This window comes from Leptonotus elevatus, chromosome 12, assembly GCF_054856555.1.
Source record: "Leptonotus elevatus isolate MCC_2025b chromosome 12, RoL_Lele_1.0, whole genome shotgun sequence".
Classification (NCBI taxonomy): domain Eukaryota; kingdom Metazoa; phylum Chordata; class Actinopteri; order Syngnathiformes; family Syngnathidae; genus Leptonotus; species Leptonotus elevatus.
This window is the reverse complement of record NC_141250.1, coordinates 22,182,707-22,209,392: the sequence shown is the minus strand read 5'-3', so window position 1 is coordinate 22,209,392 and position 26,686 is coordinate 22,182,707. Positions and strand designations below refer to the sequence as shown.

Below are 26,686 nucleotides of genomic sequence, written 5' to 3'. Positions count from 1 at the left end.
GGCAATATTTCCAATAGAATGTTTTTAATACGTTTTTTGGGAGCAAATGAGTTAATAATGAATTGCAAATGTTGTTTTCATTAGAAAACACAAGATGTGTCTGCTCACACACAATCTGGAAAGGTGGAGGTGTGAAGCGGACTGCACGGATTTCCAAGCCCCACCTTTGACCCCCCCCCTGTGAGGCCGCATGCTGTTTCTTTCTTTCCTCCGCTGACCGACTGTCCGTGTCTGTCTGCAGCGTGCATATTGATCAGCTCATTTGCATATGGAAGATACAAGACCCCCCACTTGGCCAGACTTTCCAGATGACCTCATTGTAAAGATAATAAACGCCACAACTAACTTTGTTTTCAGGTTGGTTCAGGTGTTCTCCAAAATAGCTAAATGAATGCAAAAAAAATAAATAAAAAAATACCGCAGTCCTGCTTGCCACCCAATTATTTGAGCCCCCTGGAATTTAGCCCGTTTTGAGGGGGCGGTCCTGTTTCATAAAAATGAGCCACTGTTTTTAGGGAGACGTAGCTCGGGTGTTGTAATTAGGCAAACGGCTACTCGTCATAAAAGCAGAAGACGGAGCATTTTCACTCACAGTGGCAGCGCTTCACACACTGGTCAACAACGAATGAACATATTCCACATTTACATTTTTGGACCTTTGCTCCGTCCTCAAAGAAAGCACTTTTGTTAGAGTTGGCTTACTTTTCCGTGCATGAGGAGGCGGATGGTGAGGGTGACATTGAGGCCGCCCTCCGACTGGACTTGGGTCGACTCCATGGCGAGACCGGTTGATGTTGCTGAAATGGGGTGGGAGGGGGAGGGGGCGGGGTCTTCAGAAGGAGATGGAGTATGATGGGATGCCAGCCAGCTCGGCACCTGCCAAAACATCACACGGAAACGTCAAAATATTCAAGCTCAACCATTTCAACAGCCAAATATTTTTATTTCACTGGCCAGGAAATATCAAACATGAATGGCAGTTCACGTTAAATATGGAAAACGCAGTGGTTCTCAAACTGGGGTCCACGGACCCACGGAGTCCGCGAGCTGCAACTTGGGGCCCACACAATAAGACATAGATTGGACGTGGGTTATTTCTAGGGGTGTCAAAATGTTGTCACAAGTTAGTTCATATTAAAAATGAGAGAAAATGCACTGAACTGTCACCAACATCTTTCAAATGCAATTATGCCATCTAGTGGCAGGAAAATTACCTGAACACAAATCAATATCACACTCGTTTATTACAGTGCAGTACTTTTCTTTTCTTTTTCTTTAACTCAATTTTATGAACTATTATGAAATGACCACATTTCTATTAGTTTAACATTTTTCCCCACTTGTATGTTAACAAGAGTATGAAAAAATATTTTATTGCACATTTAGAACAGATATAAAATTTGTGATTAACTATTGAGGTCATGCGTTTAACTACAGTTAAAAATTGTAATCGGCTATTTTATTTTATTGCTATATTTAAAGCGTATATGAAAAAAAAAAACGTCCCTTGGTTATGTTACAGGGCCATTATTGAATGCAAATTTGCGGACGGACTGACAGAGAGACGGACGAGCTGCGATTCTCCCGCCGTGCTGACGAACCTTAGAATGCTGCCAGCTTCTCAAAACGATTCCGTGCGCAGCAAATGTTGATGCCGATCTTGGAACAAGCACAAAAAAAAAGGACTTTTGCCGCCTCCTGTAATCGAAATCACCGGTGCGTTCTCCCTTCTTTTTAAATGTTGCACCCAACAAACTGAGGGTGCCAGACTTCTTGCGCAATCAACGGAATGCGTGCAGTCCCTTGTAAATCCCTCACGCCCATCATAAAGAAAGTTTACAATAAATTTGACTGTCGACCGCTTTGCCTCCAATCACAGCAAAAGCCGCGATCTCGCTTTGATGTCCAAGATTTATAGCAAGTGCACCGTGAGAAATGATCATCCAAATTCTGACTGGCAATATCCATCACAAAAACAAAAATCAAAGAACCATTTTACACGTTGACAGACGTGGGTCAGTTAAGGCGAGGGATGCGAATGTTCTATGTTCGACAGGTTTTAAATATCCACTATTCAAAGTATAACTCCAGGTTAAAATGTGGCCCCACTCGTCCCAAAGTACTTGATTCTGGTTCATATTTTGCTCCTGGAATAAGAACTAAGCGGACGTATCCATCCGTTTTTCCGTCGGAGGGTTGACAACAAACTGCCTTCGGGCTCGCATTGCCAACATCACAAGACCAAACCCGGAGAAGGAGTGAGCCGTGGCGCTAGCAATTCTGATGGAACCCAAAGCAACATGGGAGTCCATGGCGGGGTTTTGGTTTTTTGAGCAGTGGTTCCAAGCAAAGGATCTCAAAGCAATACCGCTACTCACCAGATGTTCTGCTTGTGATGTTTTCCAAGGTCATAAAGGACAAAGCAGAGTTGGGATTTCACGTTGACGCCGTTCAGCCCATCAGCTGTTGGACTTCCTCGTTCCAAGTTGATTACCAGCCCATGCTAACGTCTGCCGCATTGAAACACAAACGATGGAAATGATGAGCAGCCCACGCAGCTCGTCAAATTCGGAAAATGTTGCTTTGCTTGACTTTTCATTGTTGTGCACTCATTATTTGCGACATTGACATTATTTGTCAGCAAAACAACAACTTCACATCACTCCTATTCTTCGGCTTCTTTATTGGATTCCAGAATTCCAGAATCCTGCAGATTATTTTTGAGTCGGCCAAACTCTCTCTAGCAACGGCTCTGCCATCAGATGGTGATACTGCCCTCTAATGGATTATCCGTGCAATGCATGTGTCAGATCGTATACGTCAGGGCTTTAATGTTATACTCATTAAATAGAGAGCTCAAAATGTCTTGTATTTAATGTAATACCTTTGGCTTTATAGGGTTAACTGTATGTATCGTGATTTCTTATTCGCCGTTTCTCGTTTTCATCACTCGACTAACCTAAGGAAACGGGTGAGTTGTGATGTTCAAAATGCAAGCCCGAAGGCGGTAGAGGACAAAATGGAAGGCGGTCTCATGAGTTGGATGAAAGCAGATCGATGATTGTCACAAGCACTTAAGTGGGGCGAAATTCTTTCTCCGCATTTGAGGCATCCCCTGAGGGAGCGGTGAGCAGCAGCAGGAACCTCTGCCTGATTCTTATTCGGGAGTTGGAACGCAGCAGCCCAACTTAACTGGCATAGCAGGAGTTACTGTTAACGTTAAGCAGATTTACTCTTGTTAATATACACTAAGTAGCCTACTATTTACCTTGCTGATATAAAATAAGTGAATTTATATTAGACATTTTTATTGTACTATATTTATTTATTTTTGCCTTCAAGGTAAGTAATATGGTGCATCAAAAGTCAGCATGGAGTTTGCATGTCTGCCTGACAGTTTGCGGGTTTGATTCTCTACTTTGCACGTTCATCCCGTATATTTGCATGGATTTTTCTCCCGAGCCCGCATTTCCAGAAACGTGCACGTTATCTTCATTGAAAACTGTCTATAAGCGTTCATGTGAGTTAAAAGCGATATAAGGCAGTATTTCGCCGCACTCAAGGTGCCCACGAACCCCCCTTGCCGTCACTACCGCTTACTTTGGTGCGCTTTCCCAGTGGAAAATGTTCCAATCAGGTTGAAAATATCTGCGAAAGAGGACAAACATAAGAAAATAAATGTCACGTACATTTCTTTGCCGATGAATGAGGGTTATTGTTTATGTGAATGTGTTATTCTTATTATTAATGTTACTTTCTTACATTGTGGATGTAGAGGTTGTTCTGCAGACTGTCAAGGAGACTCCTGAGGCCAACGAGGAGAGGCGAGTCTGGGAAGGAAGCAAAGCAGTTCGCTTGGAAAAGGTTCTACTTTGTAGCGCCACCTATGGGCCCACTTTCAAGTACATGCACACTTCTGGAGAATCTGCATGCACCATCCGTGCCACGCGATGTCTCATTTTGCAGCAGGATGTTGCTGCCCTCTTTTGGCCTTTTACCGCAAATGCACCTTTTTTCCCCACAGTGACGTAATATTGACACGATATAAATACTGTACATCTCTGTCAGATTGAGAAAAATTCTTACACACAAACACATTTTTTTAATGACTTTTTTCCCCCCACAAAAGTAATAAACATGCTATGAAAATAATGTGAATAATATTCTAACTCCTATTATTAAATCAATTTGATATATTATCCTTGAGGTTATGTTGACCAGAGCAATTCATTTCCATCTCCAGAAATTAATAGAATTGTTTGCCTGTGTATGTACTACTTAGTTTTACTTTGCAGACCACCTAAACAGCCCTGCACATGTTTCTTAGTGTATGTATTATCAACTAAAAAAGGGTCAAAATGGCCACCTATTCAACGTGTACGGGACATTGAAAACGTGTGATCATGTTCATTGTACGTCCCCATTAAATTAGGATACATTTAGAGACGTCAATTCTCCTTGCAATGTTTGTTTCTGGCGTACAGCAATAATGTCGTTGGGTCAAAGTGTCACCAAGAAGAAAATATCTCCAAAGTATTGTTTAATTATTAAGTCCATAATTATCTCAGGAGGATAACATGCAAATACTTGCTTATAAAAAAAAATGCATTAAATGGGTCAATTTGACCCGCAATGTATACGGCAATATGAGAGTTAAGTAACCAGTACTGGTTAAGTCTCGTTTGGAGTTGCAGAGTCCTCTGTGACCTATTCCTCCAAAAAGCGCAAGACAGGAAGGGAATAATGTGCATAATCTTCACCCTCCCAACACGCACACACATTAAGATAATCCTCAGAAGCAGCCATCTGATTTCCCCTCAGCTTTAGGAGTGGTTGGCGTGCGGAGGTCCCAGTGGGAAATAAGTCTATTATCAGCCAGTGTGAAAGTCAAAGAATGGGCCCCCCGCTGCGGTCCCCTGACACCTTTAATGTTTAATGACGGAGAAGGCTAATGCTCATTCTCCTTAGCGTGGCTCTTACGCTCATTAAATATCACCGCAGCATCTTCACCTCAGATTTCATCTTCTCAAGGATTTGGCCACACCCCCAAACCGAATGCACACATTTTGTTTGTTTGAACAAATTGGAGGTAAGACATAAAAGGTGGTTTGCATAGAAGGAGGACAGACACAGTGTTGAACAAATGGCAACAAAATACAATAAACACACATGAAGCACATTCTTTAGATGACCCGCCAAAGGTCACAACCGATGTCGTCACTCTACGCACAAAGTGGCTAACGTTTCGCTAGTTAACGGCCAACTGAATATCCTCATTCGCTGCCTTCCATGCCACTCAACAGGCCGGCGCGCTTTTTAAAGTCACACATATATTCACGGTCACAGAGCCAACTGTGTTCAAATTTGACGACGGGGATTAGAAATAATACCAGCACCTCACGTGCATGTGTTGGAATTTTATGGAGCCCCTCTAGTGCCAGGGTATGAATTCTTATTTATTTATTTATTTTGAGCAATCTGTAGTAAAACACTAATCTGTACGCACAGTTTACTAATCTGTTCCCGCAGTCTACTTATCTGTTCCCACAGTTTAGCAATCTGTAGTAAATTACTAATCTGTAACCACCATTTACTAATATGTTCCCACAGTTTAGTAATCTGTACCCATAGTTTACTCATCTGTTCCTACAGTTTAGTAATCTGTACCCATAGTTTACTAATCTGTTCCCGCAGTCTACTTATCTGTTCCCCCAGTTTAGCAACCTGTAGTAAATTACTAATCTGTAACCACCATTTACTAATTTGTTCCCACAGTTTAGTAATCTGTACCCATAGTTTACTCATCTGTTCCCGCAGTCTATTTATCTGTTCCCACAGTTTAGCAATCTGTAGTAAATTACTAATCTGTAACCACCATTTACTAATATGTTCCCACAGTTTAGTAATCTGTACCCATAGTTTACTAATCTGTTCCCGCAGTCTACTTATCTGTTCCCCCAGTTTAGCAATCTGTAGTAAATTACTAATCTGTAACCACCATTTACTAATTTGTTCCCACAGTTTAGTAATCTGTTCCTGCAGTCTACTTATCTGTTCCCACAGTTTAGCAATCTGTAGTAAATTACTAATCTGTAACCACCATTTACTAATATGTTCCCACAGTTTAGTAATCTGTACCCATAGTTTACTCATCTGTTCCTACAGTTTAGTAATCTGTACCCATAGTTTACTAATCTGTTCCCGCAGTCTACTTATCTGTTCCCCCAGTTTAGCAATTTGTAGTAAATTACTAATCTGTAACCACCATTTACTAATTTGTTCCCACAGTTTAGTAATCTGTACCCATAGTTTACTCATCTGTTCCCGCAGTCTACTTATCTGTTCCCCCACTTTAGCAATCTGTAGTAAATGACTAATCTGTAACCACCATTTACTAATTTGTTCCCACAGTTTAGTAATCTGCACCCACTGTTTAGCAATCTGTAGTAATCTGTGGGAACAGCAAACAAATAATAATTTTCATACCCCGGCACCAGAGGGGCTCTGTAGAATTTATATACATGTACCCTCAAAATATGAACAAATAATATTATTGCAGAGACTATTCTAGAAAGTAACCGTGACGAACAATGTGGGATTACTGTATTTAGCAAAAAAAGATTTGCAGAATATTCCACCAGACATGTGATGCCCCCGGTAAATATTTTTGCACACACACACCCGAATCCTGAGAGCAGAGGAAATGCTTAAGTGTACAAACGCTCTCCGAAAAGAACCACGCCGCAATCTGCGGTCACTTTCCGTACATAAAGGCCACTCACAGGAGCTTAGCCGCAGTCATCGAGCTCGCTCCAATCCTAACCCTGAGAAGCGGCGCGCGGACCATCGCTCAAGTCGGGCTTGTGGCCTAAGACTCCGCTTTGAAGTCATTCAGAGGGAAGAGATTGATTGTGGTGGAAGATGACTGGGCCTTGTCGTTGGTGATGAGGCATTAGTCATGCTGTATTTAATGTGCTTCAGCTTTTCCCCACCGCGGCCTTGGAGGGATTTTTTTGGCCTTTCAAAGTCAGAAGCGCCTCCCAAGTCAACTCAAAACTCAGTAAGGGATGAGAAAGGCCTAATCCAGACAACATTCAAACAACCAATAGTAGCTTCTTTTTTTTTCCCAGCGGACCCAAACCTCATCTTTTTTTTTGCAGCTCTGTACATTTCTCACAAGATTCTCCTTTAGGTGGCGCCAAAGCTGTCGCTAATCAGAAATACACAATTTGACACTAAATCTTTGTCCGAGTTGTTTAAGTTGACATTCGTCAACTTTAACCAACTGCCACTGATAAAAATCTAACGAGGGAGAGAATTGCAAACAAATTTGGAAGTTGGACAAGTTTAAATGCCTCACATTCAAACAGAACATGGATATGTGGCCCGATTTCACCGGACCCAGCACAGTTCATTTATTACAAACACAAAATATTTCTTACCATTATCTACAATTTGGGACGTTTATCATGGAAACGATTTCTACAAAGTCACATCATAAGGAAGCACACCTGGAAAGCTGATTGGTCGACACGCGGAGCGGCGAACGGCAACAAATGGAAACAGGAACCGAATGAGAGGAAGTGAGAAACAAAATCGAAGCAAAACAAAAGCTAATAAAAACACAGATCATTGGGAACTTTGCTTTGAAAACGACTGGCAGGACAAAATATTGTCAAATGTTCTGCCTGCATAGCTCACATTTTTATTGTTGTTGCAAAAAATAAGCTCTTGTATATTTTTTTTAATTAATCAACTTAATCAGTTATCAAGAGTTTTTTTTTTCTCCTCGTCTGTAAAAATCCGTCTCGATCGCAGGCCTCGTTTTGAAGTTCCGAGCTTTGTTGCGAGCACAACACACGCACACAATATATTTATTTTACTGATAGATAAAAAAAAATAGCAAGAGAAAAGACGACAAATGCTATTAAAGAAAATTCCATTTGATCTGAAAAGAAAACCTCGAGTGCCCATCCAGAAGCGTCACAACCACACAAAGGCCCGATAATTCATAGACGTATTTCCATAATCCTCCATTTAACACCGATATCCTTTGTATGACCCCTCGATTGGCGCCGTGCGTCCACCATTGTGCGTGCGTGTATTGCACGTCAGGTTAGGTGCGAAAAGCAATTGGCCGGGCTTCAAGCCGAGATGGAATTGCCGGTTATATATCTTGATGCCAGGCATATTTATGTCCGGAGAGGCCGGCTTGTTCTGCCGGATCGTAACGGCTACTGGCAAGTACTCAAGACCGGGCGGCCGGGGGTGGGGGGTGGGGGGGGGGTGTTCAGGGTGCTTCCACTCTGAGATAACAAGACTGCAGAGAAATTATACGCAATAGATGGAGATTGTTTAAGCTATTTTTGCTGTGTAATTTTCAACGAGACGTTAATTGAAGACTATTAAACAGCCTTGTGTGTGTGTGCGTGTGTGTGTGTGTGTGTGGGGGGGGGGGGGGGTCTTCATGTAGAAGCTTGTGACCATGAGGCGGTCAACAAAGCTTACTGAGCCCTGCCATGAAAAGCGTGAAAACATGAGTCATTGATTCCTGCCACCCAAAAAAAAAACATGATTTATAATTGTCTTTATTAATAGTTTAAACGAGACTTTACAACGATCTGATCATCTGGATTGGGATTGGTCGAAATTTAGTATTTGATGCTAAATCGGTGATCGGCTGTCATGTCGTCATTTGCCTGATCGATCAAGATCAAGATCGACATTACAAGTTATTTTGTTTAGTTTTTTTCCTCATGCATTTGAATTGATGTCAATGATATGTGGTGTTTTTGCTCTTTGTGGGCGGGGCCAGTCCTTATAGCCCACGAATGGCGGCGGTCGACTGTAGAGTAAATTTAGATATACATAATATAATTTTGAAGTGCTGCCTCCACAGATGAAAATTATTTCATTGTCTTTTTTTTTTTTTTCTTTCTTTTTTCTCTTTTTCTTTCTCTTTCTCTTTTTCTTTCTCTTTCTCTTAAAGAGTTCAGTATTGTTCATTCGGAAATGTCATCATCATTGCTCTTTATTTATTTTTTATTTTTTTATAATATAAATATACATATACATATACATGTATATATATATATATATATATATGTATATATATATACATATACATATACATATACATATACATATATATATATATAAATATATATATATTTATTTATTTATTTTTTATTATTATTATTATTTTTTTTTTTTTATTGTCTTGATGTGGACTCGCTTTCATTTCCACACTTGCGCAAATCAAAGTTAAGGCCCGGTCGCCACGGTAACGGAAGCTGTACTCAGCAAGGGGGTGAACATTTGCTGGCCCCCCACAAAACAGCCCAAGTTCTGGCGGGCTAAAGAAATAATTTACTCTCATAAGACACCTGGCTACTGTTTGAATTGTGGGGAATGACAACATAAAATGTCTCCCTTGAAGCGTTAATGCGCAACACAAATGCAGAGTGTGTGTTTATCTGCTCAAAAGCTTTTCCGGTTCGCTGTCAGAATGGCACAAAGTCATTATGGGTTTCATTTCCGTGCGTGTGTGTGCGTGCGTGTGTGCGTGCGTGCGTGCGTGGGTCAGGGGAAACCTAATATCCCGTCGTTTGACTAAGCAGCGTTTGACATCCTCACACCTTCAGTAAAGAGACGAGTAGGCTTTGAAGTCTCAGTCTTAAAACCTCCTAATCCCAAAGACGGGAGAAACATGAGCAACCTCCAACATGCAAATGTTTCATTTTGTCAGTACCGACTCACGGTAAGGCACTTTCCCGCACGAAACATGAAATTGCTTTTTCATGGCTTGCAGATTGTCACGCTTATAAGCATAAATAAACACAACAAAGTTGTTGCTTCTCTCCATGTATTGATCGGGAGATGATACGACTGCAACAACGTCATCAAGTTTGATCCTGCAGGATGACAAGAGGGAATTAGCACAAAGATCACGTTTCATCGGAGTGCCATGAAGGAAGGGAATGTCCTCATCTTGCAAAAACATTCAAACTTTCAGCATGAATTTGTTTGGCTCATGATTCAAGCTTTGTTTGAAGCCAGGGTTTGTTTAAGCTTACTTTTATAAACCATTTTTTAGAAAAAAAATTTAAAAGACAAACAAAAAAAACAGGGGTTTCAGGCCATTAAAATTTGGAATAACCCACGATTAATCGCAAATTTTATATTGGTTCTAAATGTGCAATAAAATATTTTTTTCTACGTTTTTGTACTCTTGTTGATATGGCTGCATCTTTTAGCTATTGGTACAGTAATTTTCATAATAACTCATAAAATAGAGTTACAATTAAAAAGCTGTACTGTACTGTAAAAAATGAGTGTGAGATTGATTTGTGTTGGTCATTTTTCTGCCACTAGATGGCACAATTGCATTTGAAAGATGCTGGTGACAGCTCAGTGCAGTTTTCTTTTCGTATTAATTTATTTTAAAAATTGTAAACTACAACTTGACCCCAGTCTCCACAAATATATGCATTATTATTAAATGTATTACTGCTAATTATTGACGTGGATGTGTCTGCTGTTAAAGAAAATTTAAATTAACTCAAAATTAACCACATTTTGACAGCCCTAAAAAAACATTTCAGGTGTGCTACTTTTCTGGGGACCGGCTAGAAATTCCCGATGGTCAGTGCGGCGCTGTCTGGTCGTCAGCACCCAAACTGATATCTGCTGTCGGTACTACTCTGTATTTATTAGTATTTTTAAGCAAAAAGATGGACTGGAAACATGCGGACTTCGCAAAGTCCTCGGTTCGTGAACACCGCATTCCAGAGAGGAGACCATTTAAGCACATAGTAAAGAAACGTGGCAGGCAGCAGAGGGGGGGAGAAAACCGCAGCGCCGCACACCGGGTCTCGTGCAACATCTCAGTCGTGGCTCTGACACACTTTCAGCCTCTTCAATTAATCATGCGGAACGACTGGTGGCTAAAAAAGACCTCTCCTTTCCGTAGAACAACAGAAGAGATGAAAGGAAGCAGGTGGAGAAGAAAAACGGTAGAAAAGCGTGCGACACTAATTTTGGCCTTCTTTGGCCGTTTGTCGAGCATTTTTGGGGGTGAACCGAGCGGTTGCTCAAAATACGACATGATTTCTTAAACACACCCCCAGGGCCATGTCTCTGAAATTTTTAGTGATTAATGAATTAGGCGGCGGTGGCGGGGGGGGGGGGGGGGGGAGAAGGCTAATGGGATTTTAAGCTCTCCTTCGCTGACTACACAGCAAAGGCAAGCTTCATGTGAGAGTGTTTTCTCAAGCTCCTCAAATACACACCACCTTTTATTACGTCGGCTTAAGCACACGCGGCTGCACTCTCGCTGACTTGGCGGCCTCATTGGGAGCTAAAAAAAAGAAGGGCGGGGGTGGGGGGGGGGGTCAAAATGAAAGAAAATCTTTGCATTTCAGTTATTCTGACACGTCTTCGGCCAATGAGATGAGAAGATGAGACTCATTCAAGTCCATCTTTTCATTTTCATTAGGGACACGCAGGTGACTTGGATGACGGGGTTCACCCTGGAACGATCGCCAGCCCACTTTCGGACCATTCAGCGCCTTCAGCTCAACGTGTATGGCGAGCCGATTCAACATCGAAAAGCTAAATTTGACTCTCCGCAATGAACGTTACAGCATCGACAACATCTGTGTGCGTGCGCGCTGGCGCAGTCGGGTTACACGTCCCCGTATCCAATAAAAAAGATGGGATGTGTGGTCCGTCCGTAAATGCAATTAAGTGCCACCCGATCTACATATATTCATTTTATCCTACAAGGTTAATTGAATGCCTTTGCCTTTTTATGTACAGACCCATTTATTGTTTACCACCATCACGCATGCACGCAAGCACATAATATTAAAGGTTAATGTTTTGCCATTGGGATTATTTACTGTTTTTTTGTCGCAGCTCTTCAGGGCTGAATCATAAATCATCTCCTTTAGAACACATCATGATGCACTTGATGTGTGTGCTGCTTAAAGTTGCACCCGTGCCACGGCCATTAAACCAAATGTTTAAAACGCGTGTACATACTTTAGGCCTACCCTTGACATTTTAAAATGACGGATTAAGCCAAATATTTTATTTGCACACTCAAATGTGGTCAGTGGCACCAATTTGACGAGAGCGAGGTTTTTGGTTCTGGACAAAGAAAGCAGCAGTTGCAGGTGGGCGGTATCGCTGGCTTTGTTGCTTTCCTTCTCAGGGCCCCGCTGGGGCCAATCTGTTGGTCCGGCGCCGCTCGCCGGTGGACTCCACAAACCTCGCCAGCATGCTGAGAGGACTCCCAAGCACACGGCACGCGCGGACAAAAGGACAGCTTGCATTGCTCTTCAAACGTTCTGAGCTGTAACACGTCCTAACAACCGCTCTCGACGAGAACAACACGGGCCAGGATCAAATTTCGTTCGCTGGGCTGTGAGAAATGATCCAAGTTCACTTAATTCATCTGAAAGTGACTATTATTCACTGAAATAAAAGTTTCTTTGTTGATCTCGATATGCCAGCGACGTATACTGCTCAATTAAATGTGTTTCCACTCGATGGCACAGGGTCCGATTTAACTTTGTTTTGGGGTATTGTTAGAGTAGACAATATTTATATTCTACTCTTTGCGTGTTCAATTAACTGAATGGTGAGATTCTGGTGAAGAAGTCCCTTTGCAAAGGTATCAAAAGCTTTTGATGACAACAATTGAACTCACTCAAACAGTGGTCTGTTCAGATTGTGTGTCCTCTCTACTCCGGCACATCATTATTTATTGAAAAGTGGGTGAATACGAAAAGTCTCCTCCCATCAGCCCACAGTACGTTTGTTTACAACTCAGTGAATACAAGAAAATCCCTCTCTCCTCCCTCAGCGAGTTCAGCAAGTTCCCATAGGTATAAATCAGATTAGAGAAAAACAATAATAAATCAGCCTGTCTCTTCCGACCAAGACCGGTACCAGACTACACTCCCTTCAAGATAGCAAATGGAAGAAACCTGTTGCCCTTCTTCTGAGAGTGAGACAGATAAGAATACAATTCTATTCATTGAGCCATACTGCTATAACTAAATCCAAAACGGCTAAAATATAAATTGAAACTGAAAAACAATGTTAATAACTTAACAGTATCCAATTGTCTTCGCTTGGAATGAAATAATCTCAAGTCTAATGGATAATGGATTTTGTTATCTCCACCTCCGTCCCAAGGACACGTTTTATATCAGACAAGCACGACGAACGCGTTCCACACCCTGTGGAGTCGACTCGGACAACAACGCTCTCCGGCTACTGTTCTCCAAGTCCATAAAAGAACTTGAAAGCAAGGCCGGCTGCATCAGGTCTAAATAAAGCCCCGGAACGACACTGTATGAATCACTGATCCCGCCCGTCTCTGCTTTCCCAGACAACAGGTTCGCCTTGCGCGAGCTGTCACCGCGCTCGCCGCGCTCTTTTCAACGCGGAATGAAGGAGAAAGCCGGAAGAATTGCGAGAGAGAGAGGAGATGACGCTCATCACTCGAGTGCCGCGGCTTAGCCTAAGAGGCTTGAATAATCAGAATGTTAAGCTGTCAGGGTTGTGCGCACGCGCTCACCTACCGCGCGCTTACAAACTCCTGGCTGCTTTTTAATCAAGTAAAAACGCTGAGAGGCAGCGGCGAGTGCCAACAGCACAGATTTGCAATACTTTTTCTGACATCACCAGACATGATTTCACTGTAAGCAGCTAACACAAAACACGTCATTCGTCATTTTGGTTGTCAAAGTAAATCATCACTTTTGGTTCAGAGATTTTTTGGCGACTCAGATGAACAATATGTCGGTCTATTTTCAAAATGAAAAACCGGAACGCTACAATTTCGCTAGAAACAAATTACAACAAATGTAATCACTCGTCAATCTGGTGACCAGTAGTTGTGTTTTTACTTTAGCTAATGCTAAATGCTATCGCCGTTGACATTTCAAAAACTGTAAAAAAAAAAAAAAAAGTCAACACACTCACAGTTGTCCAACCTCTTTTTTTCATGGTCCGAGCAGCTGTTGGAAGCGAGCTGCGTCGTTGGCCTCGCGCCCTTCCCGCATTGTAACATTGGAAATATGTCGCCAGAACCACGTTAAGCTAGTAGCACGACATTTGCCTTGATTCTTAGACACAGAAGCAGAAAGTAGTTCTAGTTCTGAATGTGAAAGTAAATAAGACGCAAGGCTCCAAACCAGGACTGAATTCATGATTTGATTAAGCTAGTAGCACGACATTTGCCTTGATTCTTAGACACAGAAGCAGAAAGTAGTTCTAGTTCTGAATGTGAAAGTAAATAAGACACAAGGCTCCAAACCGGGACTGAATTCATGATTTGATTAAGCTAGTAGCACGACATTTGCCTTGACTCTTAGACACAGAAGCAGAAAGTAGTTCTAGTTCTGAATGTGAAAGTAAATAAGACACAAGGCTCCAAACCAGGACTGAATTCATGATTTCAATGTGTAAACAAAGAAGAAGAGCTCATGCTACATTTAGAAAAGGGCGCACAATACAAACTGACAAACATTTCTGCTAGCCTGCCGTCCGTAATATGCATCCATGATCCAATATTCTGCCTCAGAACACACGTGTGCGGCTGTTTGGTCTTAACGGCACGCTTGACCTGCGACCAACAATAACATTTACTTGTCACTTTACCACTGGAGTTTTTCCACGCGCCAGGGTGTGTATTAGCAAGTATAAAAATAGCTCTCAGGCGGGGGGTCAATGGGCTGCCCTATTTATGACCACACTTAAGCAGCCGCATGCAGCAAGGAAGCGTCGACCTCACACAGTTCCGACCACTTCTTTACCCTCTTTTGACCAATATGTGCTCGAGTGCCCTGATGGTCTTGGCGTTGTGCGACTGTATCTGGACAGCGTCCGCTCACTTTTGATTCTGGGTGACCGTCTAACAAAAGCAGTGCGGATGTTTCACCTGTTTACCTCGGTCGACTTTCATTTCACACTCTGACAACAAATGCGATCCGTTTTCATTAATTGTGTTCCAAGTCGGCACATCTGTGGCAGAAATTGAGGGGACGGTGTAAAACCGTCTGGACGTGGCGAGCCACGCTCATCGCCTGCGCTTACACGCGCGCACACACAGGCGTAAACGCAGTGGATTTCCAGGGCACCGAAGTGCACAAGCAAATGTATCAACAAAAGGATCATAAATATCTCATTCTGGAGGAGAGTTTGGCTACATTCTTAAAAGCTTATCCGGAAAGAGCCAATATGAGGAAAGTGCATTAAAAAAAAACTGTCAAATAGCAGCTGCTGATTCTGGTTAGAGTTGCGGGCTCTGAGGAAAAAATATAACGATAAGGAAAACAAAGTCCCTGTGGGCAATTTGGAGTCCTCGGTTAACCTAAGAGGACTTTTGGCAAAAGAAGCAGGGCACATCCTGGACCGGACTGCTTGCCCAAAGAACTGTGAACCTCAGAACACAAACTAACCACTTGCGTACTGTCAAGAACTGTTCCAAATTGGGAAACTAATAACTAAAATGTCCGTTAACACAAGTGCTATATTACTCTCTTCAGTTGGAATTTAACATAAGTCATCAATGTAGTCTTGTAGACCTTGAGATTTATCTTGTTCTCAAGACCACTCTCGGAATCGAGAGCATTTTTACTTGGTCTTGTCTTGGTCTCGAATAGAGTGGACTCAGGCTGGATTTGTGATCAAGACCGGTTAAGACCAGGCCAACACTACTGCAATTCGTGAGAAAACGCAGAATGCAGGTGCTGCGCCAGCTTCCCGCTGGAGTGCCATGTCAGAAACAACTGAGAAGAATTTGGTTTTCTTGCAAATGTAGATGTAGAGTTTTTTGTTGTCATTGTGATTTTTCTTTGCAGTCTTAGTCTCGACATGCAAGTCAAGGTCTTTTCTTGGTCTTGTTCTTTTCTCAGTCTGAAGTCTCGACCTCCAAAAGTCCTGGTCTTGTCCCAGTCCTGATAATGTCTTGGTCTCGGCTGCCGTGGTCTCGACTACAACGCTGCGCCAATGTGAATGGATGCGGCTTCTATCTCTTGACGGAAATATTCCCAAAGGATATTTGCACAGATGCTGTTTTTGTCCCAAAATTGGGAGGATGGTGGAGACGTCTACTTTACGACTCAATTAAAAACCCTTCCCCTCTAGTTGTTGACATGCGGCGAGGTCCAAATGTTAGATAGAAAGCCGTTTCAACTCTATTGATGTCTCGAACCACTTTAGCAGAATCTATCTCGCCCAACCCACACATACACACACTGCACTCCACATTTCCTGTTAAAGTACAGGATGTGCGGATTGGAGGACTAAGCAGTTTTCCCCTCTGCGATTGCCAGGAATGCTTTATGGGCCGTGCCGAGTTCGCTTCCCGTGATTCAATCAAGCAGGTCAATGTCTTGTAAAGTCATTAGACTTGCTGCAATGTCATGCCTTCTCCAGTCAGTGGACGCTCTTCTGCCCCGAGCCCGGCATTTGGGGAGGAAGTGACCTGTGCTTGGGGGGGGGGTGAAGCATGTGGGGGCCTGGCCTGTCAGCATCTATAAATAGCCTTCAGCAACTACCTCTGAAGCATAACAAATCAATTAGAGGTGATTTTTCTTGGTTTTCTTTGTCCACCTGTGTTCCAGGATTGGAATCAAAGACTTGTAAACTGATTTGCCTGGGGGGGGGGGGGGGCGACCAGATTGCTTGACATGGAGGAGATAAGATGCAAAGTAGAGATAGGAGTGACGAAAGAAGGCTTTCATGGTTATAACGGAGTTCCTGTTTTTGGAAGGCAACGCAAGTGCTGGAGGCAGAACTTGAAACGTGCACGGAGGAACCAAGTGGAGGCCGCGCAGCAAAAGACAACAGGGCCAGCCATCTTAAGTCATCCAGTTGTTCAGATTGAATCATTTAAAAAGAGTTGCAGAATTAAAAAAAAAAACGAGGATCTTACCTTGTCTAAAAGTGGCAGTTTGTGGGACAGAAGTGAGGAGAGTCAAAGGGTCCTGGGGCGGTGTGGGTGGTAGGAGGAGGAGGAGGAGGGAGGGGGGGTTGCTGGCCCTGCCTCAAAGCGGGTCCCAGAGAAGGGGAAGAAGGATGGAGTGACAAGGAGCAGGGAGATGGAGGGGGAGAAGAAGTGCGAGTTGCTCCTCTTTCCTTTTCTCTCTCTCTCTCGCTCGCTCGCTCGCTCGCTCTTTATCGCCACGCTCGGAGTCGCTCGCATCACAGGCACAGAAAAGATTCTTTACATTTACACACGCTGCCACAGGGGGGAGGATGGGGTGAGTTTCCCCCTCCCACTCGCCTCCAGGCAGCCAATGGGAGCGGGCAGAGAGGTGTCCCCCCCCGTAGCCAATGAGAGTGGGCGCAGCCGGCGCCTTGTCCTGGCCAGTAAGTGCAATAGCTCATATGCGGTTGGAAGAACGCAAATATGGACGGGGTCAGGAACCGTTCCTTTTCTGAAGGGCGGTGCAAACAATGGACAATCATTTAGAATGAGAGTTCCAAAACTAGGGCCACCGAGGGTCTGCAGAGAACAGCTCGCAGTCCACAAAGGTCATTTTCAATAGTTGACTGTCGTATTATTATTATTATGATTATTTTTTTTAAGTGCAAATAAACATAATAAACCAACTCCCTACCTTAGCTTTCTACGGAAGTGTGGAGTAAACGTTTTGTGCTGGCCTCTACATTTAAACGTATTTACAAGTACGTTGGAAAGCAAGTGCATTCAAACGTACTTCAAAATAAGTTTGAACGTACTTACAAATACGTTTAACCGTCGGCCTACTTGCAAATACGTACTTTTAGGCTAAATGCTAAAAACCTTAGCATTTTTTTTCTCATAATGGCATGGGGTATTAACTTACTTATACCAGAGTAAAAAAAAAAAAAGTTATGCCAATATTTAGAAAATTAAGTAAACAATTTTTATTTGTCAATATTGTCATTTATTATTATGTTTTTTCCCTCCATAATGCCATTCGGTATATGTGCATACGCAAGCCAATACCCGGGACAATATGGGAAAAAAATGGAAGTTTTTAGCATTTAGCCTTCAAGTATGTTTAAACGTACTTGCAAATACATTTAAACATTTGTGTCAGTCAGAAATTGTTTACGCAACACGAATTGTCAGTTCCACGCATCCATAGCTTTGACTTGACAAGATTTTTTTTCACCCAAAACACCAGTTTCTGACCAAAAAGCAGAGAAAAACATTCAATTAAACAATCTTAGTGCTGCACATACTCCGTTTATACCTGACATGTGCATCCAAATTCGTCTGACTTATATTGACATTTTGCCCCATCGTTGTTGATGTGACGAGACGAGACTCACAGCCGAATAGAAGATGCGCTGATCTCAAATATACAAAACGATACAGCACCGCCATCGACAGCATTGGAATGGAATCCAATTTATTGTCATTGCACGCTCGTGTACAGAGCAACAAAATTCAGTTACAACGCGTCCAAGAGACATAAAAAACAATGACCAACAGAGGGAGACAGAACAGAGAAGCCTAAAGGGTCACCAAAACAGCGCCCTGATTTTCTGATATCAAAAAGAAAAAAAGATAAGAAAGATCTATTAGTCATTCCAGTGTTTTATAACCCTTAATTTTGACTTAACATATACTATACAGTTTCTACATCGGTAGTAAGCGGTTGGCTTGTATTTGCATTTTTGTGCTAACGACAAAATATTGGTGCCAATTAGGATGATGCAGGTAGATGGAGTATTTTTCTGGCCTCCGCATCCCAACAAGGCATCAAGGAGGTAGCAGAGTGTAACGTTTTGGGCCGGAATAATGGCGAGCGAGACGGTAGGCCACTTTTTAAGGCGCCTGAAGGTGTCAAAATGACCTCCATTTGAAACACAGTGTAGGATCACAGCAGCGCTCCACAACATATGCAGGGAAAAAAGGGCAATTGGCTCCATTCAACACATTATCCATTGACACGTGTTTTAACCATGCTGAGAATTGTCTTCATGTCATTGTCGAACCAAGGAGACGTTTTACTTGGAGACGTCTTATTTTATTCCTCCCTCGTTGGATCAATGGTAACGGTAAGAGCCCAGCTTGGGGAAGGATCAATGGCGAGCTGTCAGGTTGAGGAATGAATCGCACATCAGGACTCGAGTCCTCTTTGCCTCGTGCAAGTAAACAAACAGGATTAGATTTATCCCAAAACAGCATTTGTCCTCAATATCGCACGAAATTAATGGATTTTTTTTAATTCTTCGGATTTCTACTTCTTCATTGTCAAACGGAGACAAGGTGGCTGCCAATAGTACTGATACTGTATGAGCTAACAAAGACACGCACGCACGCACATGCACACCCACATACAAAAAAAATAAATAAAAATAAAAATATATTCCAAAAAAAAAAGTTCAATGATGATGACATTACCGAATGAACAATACTGAGCTCTTTAAAAAAAAAAAGAAAAAAAAAAAAAGGACTGATACTGTATCTGCCCGACACCGATACCTGGCATTGGTACTCGCCCATCCCTACAAAAAACCATGGGAGCACTTGACAGCGAGTATGGACAACAGGGTAAAAAAAAAAAGTCGATGGACGGCGCTCAACAGGGAACACGCTTTGAAAAGGAAAGTGAACGGAACTAAAGGACGACACTAGAAATCACTTGAACAAACTCAAAAGGTAAAAATGATCAAAGTACATACTAAGCCATAAAGGAAAAAACAACTACAATAAACGAAGTCAATGAGAGAACCTGAAAACTCGCCACGTACAAGGATAAAAGAAAAAAAGAACCAGCATCTTTTCATTTGACGATATGCAAACAAAATGTACATTCCAAACGTTAGGATTCAAACCCACAACCTCTGGACTGCGGCAGCCATTGCTCCATTTGCTCCATGCTGCCCTGTTTGTTTCGTTTTCCATGCAGAGATGTGATCTTGAGACCGAATGTCTTGTTGACTTTCTGCTCCGTCAGTGTTGACGTCCTAAGCAGCTTATCATCCGCGCGAGTTAGCCTCATTTTTTCTTTCTTACTTTCTTTCTTTCTTTCATTTCTCGCAATACTTTCGCAAATGACGGCATGTGATCGGCGGGCGGCTCGTTTTTCTCAAACAGCCACAGAGTACGGCAGCTGCGCGGCAGAATGGGAATATGCGGCGACGTGTTCTTTGGTGGCATCGAACTGCCGAGAAGAATTCGCGTTGCCTTCGATTTCAACTTTTGTAAATAACAAAATAGGAAACAGGACTGAAGCCTTCGAAACAAGCGACACGACATAAGACGGCAACAACAATGAACGCGCACCGACGGAACAAAAAGCAGGGAACTAAATACAAAGAAAATTGATGAGACAACGAGGCACACCTGGACAGGGAGGGAGCTGATTGGATGACGCAAGGGACGAGGCTGAAGATGAAACCCAAACGAGCAGGCAAGGCGTGAAAGTGAAAGTGAAATAAAACCAAATCTATTTAACAATAGTCAACAAAAATACAAATCATGTCTTCGTCTTATCAATTTTATGAAATCTGGAAGAAAAAAAAACATTGTTCAGATAATAATGATCATTGAAGTCTAACATTTGCCACTTACGAACGCAACGGTTGCTTCCAACAAAGCTCGTGTTATTCTTACTTGAGCTTCTTTCAGGTGAAGAGCCAACGCAACAAAACGAACCGTGCTTTGAACGTGTTCATTGTGCGAGAACAAAAGAAAGCTGGAAAGGTTCCAAACTAATTAGTAGTCAACGCTACGTAGTTATTAAGACCAACAGAAGGCAGGAAATGCTCTTGTCAGGGAATCCACAAGCGTTTTAGGTCGCGTGGCTTCAATATAGTCGTCTTCTATTTAAATCACATTTTCCTCTCTTGAAAGATTCTTTATCAAAGATGATATTATTGTATTAACGCGGGATAATTCAAATAAAGATCAACATAAAAAAAAATCGACCTTTTTTCCCCCTTCACGAACCAAAATGCGCCTGCAAACGACTAAAAACGACCGTACGTTAAAAAGCCCCATTGAATCATTTGCTGGCGACCTCTCGTGTTGTCCAACAAAGCAACGTCCCTGAAAATGGCAACGTAGCGGACGGGTCAGAGCATTTGGAAGGGTCTCTGTCATTTCCCGCCGGCGCAGTTTTACAGCGCCGAGGACGATGATTCAAGAAGTCCCGCCTGCGTGCGAGTGCAAGCGCAAGAGTCATAAAAAATTCATCAGGAGATGGAAGCAGACGTCACATCGAATATGTTGCCGGCTGCAATGACGGGCGCGGTTAGTGAGCCGTGGAAGGTTAAGGAGGCGCTTCCGGATTAGGCGTCGCGCCGATCGCAATTGACTTTCGGCAAGGAATACCAACCAGTCAGTTGCGGCAATTAACAAAGGCTCCGAATGCTTTCTTTGGGTGCGACATAAAATTTGACCCCTAAAAATTCAGAGCCCCCACAAAATTGTGAGCGAGTGAATTTCCATCCATCCATCCATTTTCTGTACCGCTTGTCCTCACAAGGGTCGCGGGGGTTGCTGGAGCCTATCCCAGCTGGCTTCGGGCAGTAGGCGGGGTACACCCTGAACTGGTTGCCAGCCAATCGCAGAGTGAATTTGTAACCGGCACTTGCTCACCGTGCATACCACCACCACGCGCTTCTTTTGCATTTCCTGCCCCGAACGAAGAGATATCACTTGTTGTTAAATAAAAGTCAGCAAATTCATCCCATTTGATTAAAGTTAACAGGAAATATTGCACGTCATTGCTTGACCTTTTCGATTCTCTCTTTTCTGCCATGTTGCGTTGTTATGTATTATCCAACGATAGCACATTGTACACTTCAAGGTTAAGAAACCAAATGTTTGATCTTATCTTACAGCATTTATTTATTTCCAGTTCAAAAAGCTTAACATTGGGTTTAATGGAATTATTAAAACCTTTAGTCAAATAAGCGACATTCACTGTGAATTATATACTTTTATTTATACAAGGATATTAATTTATTTTCGAAATTTTGTCACCTTTATATATATATATATATGTGATCGATCGGATGAAGTGCTCCTCGTCTCCCTTTACATTTCTGGTAATATCTCCTCTCCATAACACTTTTGCTCATCAAATATTTAAAGACAGGAGAGAGAGAGAGAGGCAAAAAAAAAAAGAAAAAAAAAGAAAGCGGGCTTAAATGCCACAAGATCACGTGTGGATTTAACGAGTGTGTGCGTGTTACTCGTTCGCTATCTAAATGTCAGGGAAATATGAACTGCTGGCAGACTTGAAACAATCCAAACACACATCGGTCAATTTGGAGGTCAGTGAGAAGGTCATTCGCTAAACCTTGTTCATCAAAAGGTCACAATGATGCACTCAAAGTCATTTCAGTTTTTTTTTTTTTGTTTTTTTTTTAATAAAAAAAAAAAGTCATTTCTGTTTTAAAGGAGAGACACCTTGTACCTTTTTTTCAGTATTCAAACGAATCCCATTTTGTTAAATGACTTAAATGATAGCAAATTTGGCACTTCTTATTTTTTTGTCCTGCTGAAGTTAGCCTGTTTTGCGGGGGGGGCGGCTGTTTCTCAGCTATGCAATTGCAGACCCGAGCTTCATACGACACGCGCTAGAGGAAAGTATGGCTCCGTCTTTAGCGTGCAGTCTAAGAAAGCAATGAAGCGCACATAACATGGATTGCATTTTCCCGCGTGGATGCAGCACTTCATTCGCTATATTTCTATTCATTTAAAAGGGGAATGATGATTGGAGATACAGTGGGGGGGGGGGGGCATGGAATGGCAATCTGTATTTAAGTGGAAAAAAGAATAAACCCCCCCCCCCAAACAAACAAAATGGCTTCCGGAGAAATGTTTTTCTTCTAAGTTTTGGGGTGACAGCGAGCGCTGACAAGCCGGTCTTTTGCCGTCCTCCCCCTGTTGTAATTAACTCCCCCGATATCTGCTCGTCACCTCGTGCTGTTGCAGGCTGTTTTTTTTTTCCCCCTCCACTTAGTTATTACTTAGCAGCCACTAAATATAGCTTCCCCCCCCCCCCGCCCCCCCCCGGGCTGCCAGCATGATAACGCTTCCTACAAAAGCCAGATGTGGGCGATTACGCGGCAGCCTCCGGGGCCGCTCTCTCACCTCAGCCAGTTAAGAAGATGTAAAAGGATAACAACGCCACTCATTGAGTCGCCCGCATTTGCTGACGATTTACTGAAGCAAGGACGTTGCGCAATTGGACAGAAGCCGCCGTGCTGGTTATTTCCTAACACGTCGCTGTGACACCGAGACCCCGACTCAATTATTATAAGCCACGATTGCCTTCATCGGGCTGCCCGGCTGCTCGACGTGTTTGACTGGCACGTTGAAAAAAAAAAACCAAAATGGGAATAGGCGCATATTTGCTGATTTATTTTCGGACATGCTGGGCTGTCAACTTGCGCTTGATGTGAAAATCGCCCTTCGGTTAGAAAATGGCTTCTATTTCAGCCGCATGTCTTCGAAAAAACACGATCACGTCAAAGCCGGGGGGTAAGCAGAGCCGCGTTATTGGCCGCGCCGATTGCTAACAGGATTAGCGTCTGATAAGCGGCAAACACTCGATTGATTGGCAAAGGCGTCGGCTGCATGCGCCGTCGTCATGGCGATGAGATCCTTACTCGCCATTTGGTAGAATGTCTTGGGTTTGAGAGAATTTCGTTGGACGTGAATGACAATCACTGTTTGAAATTGCAATCGGTAACAAACAGAAGAAATGTACGGATCAACTTGCCTATTTGATCTATTCGTTCGTTTGTTTATTTATTTACCCTGCCACGACGTAAAAGGGCTGAAATGAGGGGGGTGGGGGGGGGGGGTTATTTTGCAACCCTGAGACTTTGAAAAATGGATCAAAAGTTAGTAATGATGTATTTTTATTTATTTATTTATTTATTTTATTTTATTTTGGGTTGACACGATTTGCCAAAGAGATATAAGACACTCTGGTTATTTTTCGTTACGGTTTAACTAGGTGGTTGACCTAATTGACATTGATTGGCCCATGGATTTAGTTTGATGGCAAATCCAATAATAAGGTCCCGAGGAGGAAACGAGGCTCACATGACAGGCAGCTTGAAATCGGATCCAGTGGAGTCGCAAAATTGTGTGGAATGAACGCGGCAAGCAGCTTCTTCTTTCTGGCGAAGCTTCCAAATGATTATTTCCATTTTTTTATTTTCAGTCCACATCAGCCGGCAGAGCCAAAAAGAAGCTTGACCATTTCAGATCGTCAACCTGACTGACATCGACTTGAAATTGGTGCCAATTTTGAAAGTAAGAACCCCGCATATGACTGAAAATCAAGTCTGCTTGAAACCAAAATGGCAGACTTCCTGTTCAGTATATACTTGAAACGGAATGTCTTGTCTTCAAAGTTGTTGCGGGTGGCCCGGTGGGGGGTGTCTGGTCGGTGCTGGATTTCACCTTCCTTGGTTTTCTTTGGTCCTTCCTCGGGTCTCCTGGTGTTCGGTTTAGGTGAACGGTATGAGATTTTTTCTAATAGGTTTTTTGGTGAGCTAACAAATACACGCACGCACGCACGCACGCACGCACGCACGCACATACACATACTCACCCACATACAAAAAAAATAAATAAATAAATAAAAAAAATAAAATAAAAAAAATAAATAAATAAAAAAAAATATATATATATATATATATATAAAAAAATAATAATAAAAAATAAAAAATAAAGAGCAATGATGATGACATTTCCGAATGAACAATACTGAGCTCTTTAAGGAAAAAAAAATAATAATAATAAAAAGTTGTGCGTAAAAAACGCAAACATTTGTCAGAACAACGACACTTTATAGAACATTTGTTGTTGGTACGAGGTCAATGCCAGCAAGCGTTTCCCGCCGTTCATTTCTGGAAATCCTTTGGATGCGTTTGGCTTCAAACCCAAAGCGAATGACAGTCCAGTAATCACCTGAATGCGCGCCACGTGGAGCGCCGTCATATTAAAGTATCCAGCGAACGAGGCCGCCTCTGAATAATTCAAATTAATCTTCTTAATCAAATATGATCATGGAACTCCCACTAACTTTAAAGTGGAGATTTAAAGGGATTTTGTAGGCATTGGCCAATGACGAGTGACCTCATTCCGTTGCCTTTTAATATCCACTTCACTTTAAGACCTTCAGCCTTCCCATGAATAGCAATGGAGACATTTTCAGGCAAATTGAGGAGTGCTGTGCTGCTCTCTTCAGGAGTTAAGCGTTATTTTCTCGGAATTTGCTTACCACAGAACCAGCGCATAAAATTGGGTCGCGCCAAGTTGCAACTGTCACCCGTGGGCTGGATTCCGGAGAACAACCACCGTGTTCCTGCCCAACAAACAGAGCTAACTTAGTATTAACCAGCTGGCTGTAACGTTCTACATGGATGCTACATGGATGCTACATGGATGCTACATGGATGCTACATGGATGCTACATGGATGCGACATGGATGCGACATGGATGCTACATGGATGCTACATGGATGCTACATGGATGCTACATGGATGCGACATGGATGCTACATGGATGCGACATGGATGCTACATGGATGCTACATGGATGCTACATGGATGCTACATGGATGCTACATGGATGCTACATGGATGCGACATGGATGCTACATGGATGCTACATGGATGCTACATGGATGCGACATGGATGCGACATGGATGCTACATGGATGCTACATGGATGCTACATGGATGCTACATGGATGCGACATGGATGCTACATGGATGCGACATGGATGCTACATGGATGCTACATGGATGCTACATGGATGCTACATGGATGCTACATGGATGCTACATGGATGCGACATGGATGCTACATGGATGCTACATGGATGCTACATGGATGCTATGAACACGGGTTTCAAAATTTGGGTTTCAGCCCTGCTTTGCAATTCATACGAGGGTTAGGGTTTCAAATCTGGGCTTGAAGCCAGGGGTCGGGTTTCAAAAGAGACTTTACACAATTTCGTTCACTCCAGGGACGTTCTGTCTTGTTGATGTTTTGTCCAAATTTATTTGATGCCTTAACCCTCGATTGAACCCCTAATTAAAGAGAAAGTCAAGTTTGGCCACCGTCGTCCCGACCTCAAAACCATTGAGAAACGTTTCGTTTTGTTTATAATATTCCGTCTTAGAATAGAACATTTCAGTCACTGTCAATGATGTACATTATTTTCACATCATAGCATAACAACATGGCTGATGAGTCCGTCCTGATTGGCCGTTTGCTAGCAAATGCACGAGATACTCTGTAAGCAAAGCACGACTTCTCGGTTTCAAAGAGGGCTGCAATTGAGTGTCAAAATGCCGGGGCCATTTAAAAACGTTTTTTATATATATATATATTAAAAAAAATAATAAAATAAAAAAAATAATAATAATAAAAAAAAAGAGCAATGATGATGACATTTCCGAATGAACAATACTGAGCTCTTAAAGAAAAATAAATAAATAAATAAATAAATAAATAAAATAAAAAAGTTTTTTTTTTTTTTTGCCAGTCCAGGCCTGGTCCATCCCCTTCCATGTCCGTCAATTGAACGCATGAGAGAGTATGTTAGGTGCAAGTTTAACGAAACTCTCGTGACAAAAGATTGTTTTTCACCAAATGTGTGCTGAAGAATATCGCGTGAGATCAAATCG

The 26,686-nt window shown here is 42.4% G+C and overlaps 1 protein-coding gene across 4 annotated transcripts in view; it reads right to left on the bottom strand.

Annotated features, from left to right (window-relative positions):
* The window catches only part of pcbp3 (poly(rC) binding protein 3), a 34,705-nt gene extending 17,471 nt beyond the window's left edge, over nucleotides 1-17,234 (bottom strand). For all 4 annotated transcript variants that reach the window (XM_086091131.1, XM_086091132.1, XM_086091129.1 and 1 more), the window contains exons 1-5: nucleotides 16,955-17,234; nucleotides 3,763-3,830; nucleotides 3,601-3,648; nucleotides 2,379-2,510; nucleotides 703-876 (exon numbers count right to left, since the gene is read on the bottom strand). In XM_086091131.1, coding sequence (XP_085947257.1) covers nucleotides 703-777 — 75 coding nt within the window. In that variant the 5' untranslated portion in view covers nucleotides 778-876; nucleotides 2,379-2,510; nucleotides 3,601-3,648; nucleotides 3,763-3,830; nucleotides 16,955-17,234. The remainder of the gene's footprint in view (nucleotides 1-702; nucleotides 877-2,378; nucleotides 2,511-3,600; nucleotides 3,649-3,762; nucleotides 3,831-16,954) is intronic.
* Between the last annotated feature and the right edge of the window lie 9,452 nt (nucleotides 17,235-26,686).